The 13,268-nt window shown below is 52.3% G+C and overlaps 7 protein-coding genes across 7 annotated transcripts; 4 read left to right on the top strand and 3 right to left on the bottom strand.

Moving 5' to 3' along the window:
* The first annotated feature begins 475 nt into the window (after positions 1 to 475).
* Positions 476 to 2,483, top strand: BP01DRAFT_155147 (putative prenylcysteine lyase). Its single transcript, XM_025570656.1, has one exon. The coding sequence runs from the start codon at positions 606 to 608 to the stop codon at positions 2,247 to 2,249; it is 1,644 nt and encodes a 547-aa protein (XP_025427900.1). The 5' UTR covers positions 476 to 605; the 3' UTR covers positions 2,250 to 2,483.
* BP01DRAFT_359896 (glycine hydroxymethyltransferase SHM2) lies at positions 2,365 to 4,315 on the bottom strand. The gene is made up of 4 exons (XM_025575786.1): positions 4,291 to 4,315; positions 4,180 to 4,230; positions 3,749 to 4,113; positions 2,365 to 3,681 (listed from the first exon to the last, which is right to left on the bottom strand). The coding sequence occupies exons 2-4, from the start codon at positions 4,225 to 4,227 to the stop codon at positions 2,718 to 2,720; spliced, it is 1,377 nt and encodes a 458-aa protein (XP_025427899.1). The 5' UTR covers positions 4,228 to 4,230; positions 4,291 to 4,315; the 3' UTR covers positions 2,365 to 2,717.
* A 14-nt stretch (positions 4,316 to 4,329) lies between these two features.
* Positions 4,330 to 4,841, top strand: BP01DRAFT_155172 (uncharacterized protein). Its single transcript, XM_025570657.1, has one exon. The coding sequence runs from the start codon at positions 4,433 to 4,435 to the stop codon at positions 4,739 to 4,741; it is 309 nt and encodes a 102-aa protein (XP_025427898.1). The 5' UTR covers positions 4,330 to 4,432; the 3' UTR covers positions 4,742 to 4,841.
* An 832-nt stretch (positions 4,842 to 5,673) lies between these two features.
* BP01DRAFT_268852 (RNA polymerase II mediator complex middle subunit MED9) lies at positions 5,674 to 6,258 on the bottom strand (the record flags this gene model as incomplete). Its single annotated transcript, XM_025571372.1, has 1 exon — positions 5,674 to 6,258. A coding segment is annotated over one exon (585 nt), but the record flags the coding sequence as incomplete, so codon positions are not given.
* A 352-nt stretch (positions 6,259 to 6,610) lies between these two features.
* Positions 6,611 to 8,684, top strand: BP01DRAFT_359893 (uncharacterized protein). Its single transcript, XM_025575785.1, has 4 exons — positions 6,611 to 6,724; positions 6,890 to 7,685; positions 7,744 to 8,326; positions 8,381 to 8,684. The coding sequence occupies exons 2-4, from the start codon at positions 7,028 to 7,030 to the stop codon at positions 8,589 to 8,591; spliced, it is 1,452 nt and encodes a 483-aa protein (XP_025427896.1). The 5' UTR covers positions 6,611 to 6,724; positions 6,890 to 7,027; the 3' UTR covers positions 8,592 to 8,684.
* Positions 8,685 to 9,120: 436 nt separating this feature from the next.
* On the bottom strand, positions 9,121 to 9,689 carry BP01DRAFT_264521 (tubulin-binding prefolding complex subunit YKE2; the record flags this gene model as incomplete). The annotated part of the gene is made up of 4 exons (XM_025571336.1): positions 9,121 to 9,150; positions 9,211 to 9,271; positions 9,333 to 9,528; positions 9,629 to 9,689. Coding segments are annotated over 4 exons (348 nt in total), but the record flags the coding sequence as incomplete, so codon positions are not given.
* A 520-nt stretch (positions 9,690 to 10,209) lies between these two features.
* Positions 10,210 to 11,759, top strand: BP01DRAFT_304500 (AAA family ATPase VPS4; the record flags this gene model as incomplete). The annotated part of the gene is made up of 4 exons (XM_025572164.1): positions 10,210 to 10,508; positions 10,643 to 10,975; positions 11,034 to 11,484; positions 11,538 to 11,759. 4 exons carry the CDS (start codon positions 10,210 to 10,212, stop codon positions 11,757 to 11,759), a joined length of 1,305 nt encoding a protein of 434 aa, XP_025427894.1.
* Between the last annotated feature and the right edge of the window lie 1,509 nt (positions 11,760 to 13,268).

Below are 13,268 nucleotides of genomic sequence, written 5' to 3'. Positions count from 1 at the left end.
ACACCGCTGCCAGTCTAATCCTAGAGGGCATATTGAGAGTGAGGTTGTCCAGGTAAAGGGGATGTATACGAAGTAAGTATAACTACTGAAGATGTAACTTAGTACTAGAGTTAGAGGCATTTGAAAAGACGCTTTTCCTAAAATGGAAATACACCGCATCAAGTAATCCATCGGCGTCATTGCACTGCACTTGACTACTGCACTATCCATCATCACATCACTGCATCTACCTTCTTGCTCAATCTTCGTCTTGCTATCACTGTCTGTCTTCCTTGCTTTATACTTGCTGCTCTTATGTAATTGAGCGCCTTTTCGCCATCTGTCTTCCGAATTCCCCAGTATCATGAACTAGGTGATCGGTCCCTGGTGACAGCACGGAACCTATCATCTGACTACCTCGTTTGATCAGGGCAAACTTGTCATCATGAATTTCTATCCTAGGATCTTGCTAGCCCGCTCTGTTCTATATGCACAAGTCATATACTATTTGTTTATCCTGTGCCTGGTCCCCAGCAGCCATGCTGCTATACAACGCCCTTTGGGCTCGTCCGAAGAGATAGCTCCGAAGAAAGTTGCGATTATCGGTAAATCACTCCCACTCCCTGATGGTCGACTCGCAAGAACTGATCGCTAGGATAGGTGCTGGAGCTGCAGGATCTTCTACTGCATATTCTCTTCGCAAGTATGCTGAAACCCAGCATGTCCCCGTCAACATCACCGTCTTCGAACGCTCTTCATATGTCGGTGGCCGCTCTACTACGGTGAACGTCTTCGACAACCCGGCCTACCCGATTGAACTGGGAGCATCCATCTTTGTCAGCGTCAACTATAATCTAGTCAACGCATCCAGGGACCTGGGGTTGACCGCCCAAAGTGCCAACTATGAACGATCCAGAGAGACCGACGACACCATCGGCATCTGGGATGGGAAACAGATGGTATTTGTGTTCAAAGATACCTCGGGCTGGTGGAACCTTGCCAAATTGCTTTGGCGATACGGACTGGCCCCAGTCAACGCCTACCGACTGATGAAGTCCACCGTTAACAAATTCCTGCAACTCTATGACGGGCCTCTGTTTCCCTTCCGGTCCCTCACTCTAGCCACCGAGGCCGTCGGGCTCCTGGACATCGTCGCCGTCCCCGGGTTGGAGTTTCTGAGACTCAACCGCATCTCGGATCTCTTCTCACGCGAGATCGTGCAGGCCAGCACGCGCGTCAACTACGGGCAGAACCTAGGCCTCATCCACGGCCTCGAGACGATGGTCTGCCTCGCCACCGACGGCGCCATGGCCATTGAAGGCGGCAACTGGCAGATCTTCGACGGCATGCTCAAGGCCTCCGGGGCCGAAGTGCGCATTAACCACACCGTCACATCCATTAACTGGGACGGCGACAAGAACAACGACGGCCAGACCCAATACCTTTCTCATCACCGTCACCACCCAACAACCCTCACATTCAAGGACGCCAGTCCCTCCTCCTCCTTTAACCAAGTCGAAGAAGACTTTGACGAGATCGTCATCGCCGCCCCCTTCCAATTCACCAACATCACCACCACTCCACCCCTCCAGACGCACCCCGATGAAGTCCCCTTCGTGAACCTGCACGTAACACTCTTCTCCTCTCCGCACCGTCTCTCGCCGGCCTACTTTCACCTGCCCGGCCCGAACACCCCGGAAACCATCCTCACCACCCTCCCCCACGGCCACGACCCTGCCCTAGACAAAGCCGAAAAGGGCGTCGGCCCCGCCAACTTCTGGAGCATCAGTACCCTCCGTACCGTGGCTGCCCCGCCCCATCGTCCATTTTCCAGCCGCAAGCCAGACGACGATGACGGCCAACCACAGCAGCATTACGTCTACAAAATCTTCTCCCCCGAACGGCCGACTGCGGCTTTCCTACGCTCGATCCTCGGGCTCGTGGACAACCAGAACGACCAGGAAACTACCGCCGCCTCGACCATTAAAGACCTCCCCAAAGAGGATATCAGCTGGTTTCACGAGAAGGTATGGCAGCCTTACCCATACGTCTACCCGCGGGTGACCTTCGAGGAGGTGGCGCTGGCGCCCCACGTGTGGTATACGGGCGGCATCGAGAATTTCATCTCGACGATGGAGACCAGTGCATTGATGGGGAAGAACGTGGCGGCACTGATGGTGAAGGGGTGGGAGGAGCAGAGAGAGAAGGCGGAGGCGGAAGCGTGGTCGATGGGGTTCAGTCAGTTCGGAGACGGGAGGTCGGAGTTGTAGTAATAACCAAGAAGTCGAAGAACCCGAGAAAGATATGCTACGGATATCAATCTTACACCATGATCCCATGAATCAAAGTATCATCACCGAATTGAACTACGATGTGAAGCACAAGTGGAGAAGTGGAAACTTCATAAAATTATTATCTCTGAGTTATCTGGTCATAGACTCAGTCAAGGCGGTTAAAGCCATTGATTTTTCCAACCACGAACTTTTTTTGGTCCTGTTGAAGAAAGTGTTGAAGAAAGCCCACCTTAGAGCTTATTTTTGTGTTCCTCTCAAATCATTCACACATGCTCATGCATATCCATATCCCATGACCCGCGTAAGGTTGAAAAAGCAGTCCTGTATAAAACCCCTGTAGAAAAGCGACACACCGGCTAGATGTTGAACTCGAAAACCCAAAACAAAATCAGAAAAAGAAGATGTGGTATCATATTGGTGGCTACCCCAGGGCAGTGATCACACTTAGACGGGGAGGGGGAAGGTGCTGGCCCACTGGGCGATCTCCTTGCGGAGCTCAAGGATCTCGGGGACGGTCTCGGAGGCAACCTTGGCCTTGAAGTCCTTGAGCTTGTTGGCGCCCTGAGGCAGCTCGCTCTGCACTTGCTTGCAGATGTTGATAGACTGGTCAATGTAGCGGGCAATGCGCTTGAAGTCGTCCTCGGACATGCCACGGGTGGTCATAGCGGGGGCACCAATGCGGATACCGCAGGGGGTGAGAGCAGACTTGTCACCGGGGATAGAGTTCTTGTTGCAGGCAATGTTGATCTGCTCGAGAACAGCTTCAACACGGGCACCGTCGAGGCTCTTGGGGCGGAGGTCGACGAGGACCATGTGGCTGTCGGTACCGTCCGAGACGAGCTTGTGGCCCAGCGCCTTGAACTCGTTCTCAAGAGCCTTGGCGTTCTTGATAACCTGCTCCTGGTACAGCTTGAACTCAGGGGAAGCAGCCTGCTTGAGGGCAACAGCAAGGGCAGTGATGGTGTGGTTGTGGGGACCACCCTGGTGACCAGGGAAGACGGAGAAGTTGATGGGACCCTCAAGGTCGTACAAGATGTCCTTGCCAGTCTTGGCGTCGTGGCTGCGAACACCCTTGCGGAAGAAGATCATGGCACCACGGGGACCACGAAGGGACTTGTGGGTGGTGGTAGTAACAACATCGGCATACTCGAAGGGAGAGGGGATGACACCGGCGGCGATCAGACCGGAGATGTGGGCCATGTCGACAACGAGGTAGGCACCGACCTTATCAGCGATCTTGCGCATGCGCTCGTAGTCAATGAGACGACAGTAGGCGGAGGTACCAGCGACCAAGATCTTGGGGCGGTAGAGCTCAGCGTTGGCCTCGAGGGTATCGTAGTCGATGATACCAGTCTCAAGGTTGACACGGTAGGGGAGTGTCTCGAAGTAGGTGGAGACAGCGGAGATCCTGCAAGAATTGGCATTAGCAGCTGTATGGCATGGAAAGCTGGCTGGAGGAAAGCTTGGAGACGTACTTGCGGGAAGGAGTCTGGTAACCGTGACTCAAGTGACCACCGTGGGGAAGGTCAAGACCCATGAGGCGGTCGTGGGGGCGCATCAGAGCCTGGTAAACCTGCAGGTTGGCAGGGCTTCCACTGAGGCACTGAACGTTGACACCCCACTTCTCAGAGTCCAGGTTGAAAGCCTTGAGGGCACGAGCCTGGCAAGTAAGCTCGATGGCATCGATGTGCTGATTACCACCGTAGTAACGGGCACCGGGATAACCCTCGGAGTACTTGTTGGACATAGGAGAGCCCAGAGCATTGAAGACGGCGTGGGAGGTGAAGTTCTCCGAAGCGATCAGGACGATGGATTCACGCTGACGCTGAATTTCTTTCTCCTGTAGATTCGAGTATTAGCATTTCCCCCAAATACCCAAGAAAACGGTGTCATTGAGATCACGTACCATGATCTCAGCGATCTCAGGGTCAGATTCGACAAGGGACTTCTCCATTTGCTGCACGAATGAGTCAGTTATCCAATTCAACTCGTTTCAGCGAGAACATAGAGTACTTACGTCCCGGTGGGACTGGGGGAGGGCGTAGGTGGCCATTGTGTGTGATATGAAGATGGAAGAAAGGGATGGGAAGGAAGGAAGAGAAGAAAGAAGATGAGGATGAAGAGGAGAAAAAGAAAGAGAAAAGGAAAGCTGGAGAGAGATGAAGAAGAAGTACTGGCGGGGTGGGGGGGGGGGGAGGGGGCAGGAGGGAGGCGGACCGGAACTGGGTCTGGGAAAAAAAAGTTGCCTTAGGACACTAAATAATTTTAGCCCCGCCCTCCGAAAGCAGTTGAACCAACGGGAGGCAAAAAGTAGCATCGGGGACGACATCGGAGCCGTGTTAGTCGCCGCTATTATTCATTGCCTGCTACAATCCCTGGGAAATTTCTCGTCTCCGTCAAAGTCAATCCCGCTGGATTTCGCATTGCTTCTTCCTGATTGGTGCTGTAATACGAAGATTTCGAAGTAATTGATTGTCTGGATTCAAAACAATAATGGTTTCCATCCAGAAGAAAAAAATCCTCCCGTGCAGCAACACTCTGACTCATTGCTGCAAGTAGTGATCCACTGGAGCTTGCTCGCCGAGCAAGGAGCTATCTCCTTCCAATGTGTATGGGAATCTAGTTACGTAGCGGTTTGCCTAGCAATACAAAACTGAAATCTCAGGCCATGCAAGCAACCATGCAAAATAACGAGGATATAAATAAAGTGTTTGGAAAGCTTCCTCGACTTTGCAAATCGCAGGTTCTCCCTTGCAAATCAATCCCGCCTAAATGTAAAAGTGAGGACCGTGGGAGCTGGAGCGGGGTCGTTCAGCACACATAGACATCAGTTCGCAGCTGCAAGATTCTCCTCAGCAGTTCTTCATATTGACGCTCCGCTAATTGCATGTTCGTTGCTTCGCAAGCCGTGCACGCCACCCAAGCATGGAAAAAATGTAGGTCAGGAGACAGGGCAGCCATAGTGCCAAATCCTACTCCAGTCGCTGTACTCCGTAATGGTTGATCAACAGCAATGGCGACTTGTCGCCTTGAGTTGTTGCAGCTTCAGATGAAGTCTGCAAGCTTCTTCATGGGTACCAGCTTTCATTCAACAACACACTGAGCGCCAAAATGGTCTATGCGGGCAGGGACTCTCCAATACGTTGCTTTGCAACGTGCTGGATCTATTCGAACCAAGCTCGAGATACTAGTCGATATACAATCGACATGAACTCGCTTGAATGTTCCAAGGTGCTCAGGGCTGGCAGGACATAGCTAAGGCCAGTTGCCTCCCAGAAAAATTGTCCTGCTCCGTTGACTGCGAGCCAAGATTATGGCAGTACACCGTTATCACCACCAAATATGTATCCACCCCTCCAGATTCTCAAGGCTCAGTGGTTCTTGACCTTCCCGCACTGCGAGGACTAGCTCTGCGGCCAAAGTCAGAGATAACTGTCTTGAGTTTTGCGATCCGGTCCTCAAGCTCTCGAATCTCCTCCTCCTGCTCTGCGACAGAGCGATCAACATCAGGCAGATTCTCTACCACTGCCTGCGCCTTTTGAATTCGAATCTTGATCGAGCTAACCTCGGTCGGGAGGTCTTTGATGTCGAGCGGCGGGGGTACATTCGACCCCAAGGCTGCAAGCTCAGCCGAGGCAGAAACCGGTCCAGGCCCTGCAGAAGGGACTGTCACCAACACCCCGGGCTGGCCGTGAGCCTCACTCCCAGGTTGCGAGTGAGGTTGCCCAGGAGCGCTGGTGGGTTGTCCGACAGGGCCTGAGCCTCCATTGGTGACTTCTGAGGCCCTCACGCCATGGCCAGTTGTGCCGGGCGACGCGAGCAGGCGAAGCAGAAGACCGTGCAAGGGTGGGATTATGTCGAAAGTCTGCGGAGGTGGAAAAGGAACTGCCTGAGGTGTAACGGGGGTGTCCTTCACGAGGGGGGTCTCGGGCACGGAGGTTGGTCTCGGTAAGGGCGTGAAGGCCGTTGGGGATCTGGACGCCATTCTCGAGAAATCAACGAGGACAGCGAGAGCCGCCTGGTGTTTCTTGAATCAGAATAAAAAGGCTGACAGAAGTGGAAACCGAGTCAGGCGAAATATGGGGCCCCTTATTTCGGGAACTGGGTAATTGTTTAGGGAAGAGTCGGAACGTGGAGAAGGGAGAGAGAGTGGGAGAGAGTGTTTGCGGGCGGACAAGACCGGCAGGAGAAGATAACTAAGGTACGGAGTGCCTAAAGAACTAAAGCTGAGCCGGCGAGTGACGTCGGGAAAAACACAACCCCAAAGCGTCACCGGGAAGAAAAAGGAAAAGGCGCCCCTCCCCCTCATGCAACAAGTTGTTTTCACCGGCCAGCCATTTTACTCCGGTCTCTCCACCTGTGTTTCCTCCTTCGCACCTTTTCTTCTTCTTGATTATTTCTTCCCATCTTTTACTTCAATTATTATTCTCCATCCCAAATTTTGATTTGAAGTAAGTACATGTCTCTTTTCACCATTCCAGCTCTTCCCAATCACGATGCTGGGAACTATACGTAGCTGCCCCTCCCCCTCTGCCCCGCCGTCGACTGTGCTAACCAGCGGATTCATTTTAGCATTACTTCACCATGGTTAAGGTTGATCAGAAGGTCGCTTTGAGTAAGCCATTGCTCTCAGAATATTTCTTTTCAAAGCAATCAATTAACACATCAACTTAGTCGTCATTGATGGTTGGGGTGTCGCCGGCCCCGACTCCCGCAAGGACGGTGATGCCATTCTCGCCGCAGAGACTCCCTTCATGTCCGGCTTCGCTGAAAAGGACTCCAAGACTGCCCAGGGTTACACCGAGCTCGATGCCTCATCCTTGGCTGTCGGTTTGCCCGAGGGCCTCATGGGCAACAGTGAGGTCGGTCACTTGAACATTGGTGCCGGTCGTGTTGTTTGGCAGGACAGTGTTCGCATCGATCAGACCCTTAAGAAGGGCGAGCTCAACAAGGTCGACAACGTTGTCGCCTCCTTCAAGCGGGCTAAGGAGGGCAATGGCCGTCTGCACCTGTTGGGTCTGGTCTCCGACGGTGGTGTCCACTCCAATATCACTCACCTGGTTGGTCTGTTGAAGGTCGCCAAGGAGATGGAGATCCCCCACGTCTACATCCACTTCTTCGGTGATGGACGCGATACCGATCCCAAGAGTGCCGCCAAGTACATGCAGCAGCTGCTTGACCAGACCAAGGAGATTGGCATCGGTGAAATTGCTACCGTCGTTGGTCGCTACTGGGCCATGGATCGCGACAAGCGCTGGGACCGTGTTGAGGTCGCTATGAAGGGTATTGTCACCGGAGAGGGCGAGGACAGCGAGGATCCCGTCAAAACCATCAACGAGCGCTACGAGCAGAAGGAAACCGACGAGTTCCTCAAGCCTATCATTGTTGGTGGCAAGGACAGACGCGTGCAGGGTAGGTGTGACCTTTCTTCGCGAGATGACCAGACTTGCTAATGTACTATGTGCGATAGACAACGACACCTTATTCTTCTTCAACTACCGCTCCGACCGTGTTCGTGAGATCACCCAGCTGTTGGGTGACTACGACCGCTCCCCCAAAGCCGACTTCCCCTACCCTAAGGACATCCATATCACCACCATGACCCAGTACAAGACCGACTACACCTTCCCCGTTGCCTTTCCTCCCCAGCACATGGGTAACGTTCTGGCCGAGTGGCTCAGCAAGAAGGACCTTAAGCAGTGCCACGTTGCCGAGACCGAGAAGTATGCCCACGTCACCTTCTTCTTCAACGGTGGTATCGAGAAGCAGTTCGATGGTGAGGTGCGCGACATGATCCCCTCGCCCAAGGTTGCCACCTACGACCTTGACCCCAAGATGAGTGCCAAGGAGGTTGGTGAGAAGATGGCCGAGCGTCTTGGTGAGGGCAACTTCGAGTTCGTTATGAACAACTTCGCTCCCCCCGACATGGTCGGCCACACCGGTGTCTACGAAGCCGCCATCGAGGGTGTTGCTGCCACTGATAAGGCTATTGGCGTCATCTACGAGGCCTGCAAGAAGAACGGTTACGTTCTGTTCATCACTGCTGACCACGGGTGAGTTTTTTTATGTCATTCATGTTACCACGACGGCGCTAACCACCTGTCTAGAAATGCCGAGGAGATGCTCAATGAGAAGGGCACCCCTAAGACCTCCCACACCACTAACAAGGTTCCTTTCATCATGGCCAACGCCCCTGAGGGTTGGAGCCTTAACAAGGAGGACGGTGTCCTCGGAGATGTTGCTCCCACTATCCTGGCTGCCTTGGGCGTTGAGCAGCCTGAGGAGATGTCTGGACGCAGTCTTTTGGTCAAGGCATAGATTTTGCGTATAGAGTATAGTTCAGGTTTCTAGATACGGCGATTTATGAAGCGATGAATTTTAATGGAGCGCCCAAAGGGCATCAAAGTGAACCAGGAAGCAGGATTGTTGGCATATGTCCAACAGCTAGGATACTAGACAGACGCCGATAGATGATGGCTTCAGCTGTCCCGCATGTGACGTGACAGTATCACTAATGGTCAATTGCTGAGAAGGTAAGAAACCACAAAAGCTGAATCGTTGCAAGGGTATCTAAAACCATATACTTTCCTCAACAATTGTGACGAGTAGGCTATAAAGGTCCGACAGTAGGAATTCTATCGGCCGTCCCGTTGCATTGCCATATGAATTAATGCAATCGTGTGTTACTGTGATACCAGCCCGCGATGCCATTGACAGTGCAAGTGCATGTTTAGTCCGTGGTACTGATGCTCACATCGCTGCGATGGTAGGGAAGGGTCAATTGCCGTTCATCGGCAGTCCAGAGCCTTTTATCCATCACCACTTAAGCAGAAACTGCAGCAGATTGTTGCTGAAGCTGAGTCTGGAACTGCACAATCTGTATGACCCGTCAGAATCCTCTGTCGTATCAGCTCTCACAACCTTGACCAAAGCTTACCTCGGTACGTTTCTTGTCCGCCTTGTCCTGGTTCTCCTTGATTTGTCCCTCGATCCGTTGACTATAGACTATCCATCAGATCATCCTTTCCATGTAGCTGCAGCACGGGAAAGGGGCCATACATTTCCTTCTCAATAAACTCCAAACGACCATTGACAGCCATCATAGCCTCGGTTTTATCCTGCTTCAACAGGACCGGGCCGATGAGCTTATAAATGTTGGACTCGTCATCGAGCGAGTCGAATTCCTTCTGCACACCCAGGTTCTCTTGCTGTTGGGACTCGAGCTTCTGCCGCGCATCGACGAGACCGTCGAGTTCTAGAGGTGAGGGGACTCATTAGCAGGTAGGCCCGGAAGAATGACGGGCTGCGCTGAACAGATCGAATTCGGGGATCTGCCAAGCAGAAAGGGTACATACCAGTCTGCAACTGTTGGAACTCATCCGAGAGTGCCTGCATGTGCTTCTGAGCGTCCGCCATGATTCAACCGGGTGGTATAAGCAGCTTTAAGGATCTAGTGAGGGGGGGGGGGGAGGGGGGCACATTCCAAGGAGAATAACCATCGGGCGGCGGCTCGGAGGGGCAAGAGCGGCCGGCAGAAAACCCAAGACGGTAAACAACCATTGCTTGTTGCCATCTCAACTTGACATTCATCCCTCGCAAATTGCCCTCTCAGAACGACAGATCAGAGAAAGGAGAAAATCAGCGACTGATCCACTCCTGCATTACTACTGCCAGCCAGGCAAACGTTTCTACTCACTCAGACGCGATATCACCGTTCTCGAGGCAGCCAACCAACCAACCAACCAAACCAATCGATCGACCTAACCAGCCACTCCTCGGTCTCGCCCTCTTTTAGTCTCTCCCCGCCTTTCGTCCCTCCGTTCCCTGTCTATCTAACTTATCTCCTTCCAACCCTCCATTACGTAGCGGGAAAAACAACAGCCCCCTGCCTCTCCACCCCCCGCGCTCTCCACGCAGAATCCCTCAATTCACAGCCATGAGCAACACCGATTTCCTTGGCCGGGCAATTGACACCGTCAAAAAGGCCATCGAGAACGACAATGAAGGCGAATACGAGAAGGCCTATCAGCTGTACTACTCCGCACTGGAGCTGTTCATGCTCGCCTTGAAATGGGAGAAGAACCCCCGCTCCAAGGAAATGATCCGCGCAAAGACCGGCGAATACATGGATCGTGCTGAGAAGCTCAAGAACCATCTCGCCTCGCAGGAAGGTCGGAAAAAGCCGAGCGCGGTGGGCGCTAATGGCAAGGTAGCGCAAGGGAGTGGGAAGGGAGGGTATGTTTTCTTTTTTTTTTGGCTAGAACTGCAAAAGAGGATATGGCGCGCTATGTCCCTCTGCTCTTCTGCTCATATTCTTGCTTGGGCTTTGCGGTTTGCATGCTGACATTGGCTTGGTTTCGCTTTTACAGGAAAGAGGATGATGATGGTGAGGACGCCGATGCGAAGAAGTTACGGTCCGCTCTGGCAGGCGCGATCTTGTCGGATAAACCCAACGTCAAGTGGGAGGATGTCGCGGGTCTGGAGAGCGCAAAGGAGGCGTTGAAGGAAGCGGTCATCTTGCCGATCAAGTTTCCGCATCTGTTCACGGGGAAGAGACAACCGTGGAAGGGTATCCTGCTGTATGGTCCGCCTGGTACGGGTAAATCGTACCTCGCCAAGGCGGTTGCGACGGAGGCAAATAGTACCTTTTTCAGTGTGAGTAGCAGTGACTTGGTGTCTAAGTGGATGGGTGAAAGTGAAAGGTACGAGTGCTTGCTCCGTTGGACTCTGAAATATGGTCGCTGACAGTGTCTTTTACAGGCTCGTGAAGCAGCTTTTCAACATGGCTCGAGAGAATAAACCCGCTATCATCTTCATTGACGAGGTCGATGCCCTCTGTGGTCCTCGTGGAGAGGGCGAGTCCGAGGCGTCCCGTCGTATCAAGACTGAATTGCTGGTGCAGATGGATGGTGTGGGAAAAGACTCCAGGGGCGTTCTAATCCTGGGCGCGACCAATATCCCATGGCAATTGGATGCTGCCATTCGTCGTCGTTTCCAACGGAGAGTTCACATTAGTCTTCCCGATATCAACGCCCGTATGAAGATGTTCATGTTAGCCGTCGGTTCTACGCCATGTGAGATGACGCAAGCCGATTATCGAACGTTGGCGGAGATGAGCGAGGGCTACTCGGGTAGTGACATCAGTATCGCAGTACAGGATGCGCTGATGCAGCCCATTCGGAAGATTCAGACCGCGACACACTACAAGAAGGTACTGCCCCCTCTCTTTACTTAGAATCATTGCATTCGACTAACCACAAATAGGTCATCGTCGACGGTGCGGAGAAGCTCACGCCATGCTCGCCCGGCGACCAGGGTGCCATTGAGATGACATGGACAAGTGTAGACGCAGAGCAGCTCCTAGAACCACCACTCATCCTCAAGGACTTCATCAAGGCCGTCCGCAACTCCAGACCAACCGTCAGCCAGGAGGATCTGCAAAGAAACTCCGAATGGACGCAAGAGTTCGGTAGCGAAGGTGCATGAGCTCTTCGTGTTGTTTTCTCATAATCATTTCCTCCCCCCTCCCAACCCCTCATTTACGTCTCTAAACCATGATCCCGATATAGAGTCAAGCTTACATGGGCTTAGTTTTCCCGTTGGTTTTGCACTAAAATGTCGATTTGATCTCTAATCTCCACAATTCACCGAGTTGGATGAACGAAAGGAACGACCTATGCTTTGTTGTTTTATTTGCCTTCTATACATACATCTTTTTCTCTTGCGTCTTTGTTCTGCCCTATTTATGCTCTCTGTGATTTATTAGTTTTTCTTTGCAAACCTTCTCACCACGACCTCGGTGTTAGGAGCTTTCTTCATATCTTGTTTTGAGTCGGATTCGTGGCAAGGCGAGGCGTTACCTGATGTTATTTTATCTCGAGCTAAAGTCTACCATGATTTTACTTTCCTCCACTTCCCTTGGGCGCCACAAAAGCATACCTCGCAGATATTGTCTCTTTTACCGGTACAATTTCAAGAAAGCATCTTACCTAGGGTAGCATCTCCCGTTAACCTTCACTGAGGTACCAAAATGGAAAAGCCCGGATTATTTGCTGCTGAGGATCGGCACTTGGACAGAACATCGTAGCTTAGTGGGCCTGAAGTTTCAAAACTGTCTAAGGACGTATAGGTAGTGTGGTTCATGTAGTCAAGCAGAATCAACCAGGTCAGTCACACAAGTCGATCCATCCTGTCCGTTTAACCTATGTCAATCAGGAACGCGAAGCAAAGCAAGTCAGACAAAACATGAAAGCAACACAACGCCAGATGAGACTACACCAAGGCTCATGAAATCAAAACACGTCGGGGAATCTTTTTATCATCGAAAGGAACAGAATATCGAAGGGAAAGGCAAAACAAAAGCTGAAGTATATGGCGCTCTTGGCCGAATGTTAGGGTACGGATGGGAAACAGCACACGGATAACCAAGCCAGAGCAAGGGTGCATGGATGGGAAATGTGGGAAAGGCTTGGATGGGGAGAGAATAAAAATGGACATCTATGCGAAGATCGTGGGCGGAAGCTGATAGAGCCGGCGAAGCTCCATGTCTAGCTTCCGTTCACGACAAGGGTTGTTTTCTCCTCTCCTCTATTGTTTGTTCGAGGATTCTCTTCTCTTCATCACCTCGTTCTTGGCTCGCCTTAGCCCTTCGCCGACCTTCTTGGTCTTCTTCCACTCTCGGCTTAGTCGTTGCATGCGGACGATGGCCTTAACCGTTGAAATGGCGGTCTTGAGCTTCGCTTGCGGGGTTCGGAGGGTGGTGCGGTCTCTGGGTTTGATGCCCATGTCCGAGATCATGCGGAGGTCGGCTTCGTTGCTATTTCATGACGAAAAAATAAAGAGTCAGTCGTTTGACGAGCAATGAGTCAAAGAACAAAAGAGTACATAAATACGTACCATGCAACCCGGACGCGCTCGCCCAGCTCCATCAATCCCTTACTCCAAGCCAGATCGCGTCGGAATTTCTCCTCGCGCTTTAAACGAGCGCGGAGCCAA

Source organism: Aspergillus saccharolyticus, assembly GCF_003184585.1.
Source record: "Aspergillus saccharolyticus JOP 1030-1 unplaced genomic scaffold BP01scaffold_40, whole genome shotgun sequence".
NCBI lineage: Eukaryota > Fungi > Ascomycota > Eurotiomycetes > Eurotiales > Aspergillaceae > Aspergillus > Aspergillus saccharolyticus.
The sequence above is the reverse complement of the archived record's forward strand: the minus strand, read 5'-3'. Positions and strand labels throughout refer to the sequence as shown.

Excerpts from the sequence above, each read along its gene's own strand:
- BP01DRAFT_155147 (XM_025570656.1), top strand. The coding sequence starts at position 606 with ATGGTCGACTCGCAAGAACTGATCGCTAGGATAGGTGCTGGAGCTGCA.
- BP01DRAFT_359896 (XM_025575786.1), bottom strand. The coding sequence starts at position 4,227 with ATGGAGAAGTCCCTTGTCGAATCTGACCCTGAGATCGCTGAGATCATG. Across the intron at positions 4,114-4,179 it reads CTGAGATCGCTGAGATCATG|GAGAAAGAAATTCAGCGTCA; the intron begins GTACGTGATCTC and ends TCGAATCTACAG. Across the intron at positions 3,682-3,748 it reads TACCAGACTCCTTCCCGCAA|GATCTCCGCTGTCTCCACCT; the intron begins GTACGTCTCCAA and ends CAATTCTTGCAG.
- BP01DRAFT_155172 (XM_025570657.1), top strand. The coding sequence starts at position 4,433 with ATGAAGAAGAAGTACTGGCGGGGTGGGGGGGGGGGGAGGGGGCAGGAG.
- BP01DRAFT_359893 (XM_025575785.1), top strand. The coding sequence starts at position 7,028 with ATGTCCGGCTTCGCTGAAAAGGACTCCAAGACTGCCCAGGGTTACACC. Across the intron at positions 7,686-7,743 it reads CAAGGACAGACGCGTGCAGG|ACAACGACACCTTATTCTTC; the intron begins GTAGGTGTGACC and ends TATGTGCGATAG. Across the intron at positions 8,327-8,380 it reads TTCATCACTGCTGACCACGG|AAATGCCGAGGAGATGCTCA; the intron begins GTGAGTTTTTTT and ends CCACCTGTCTAG.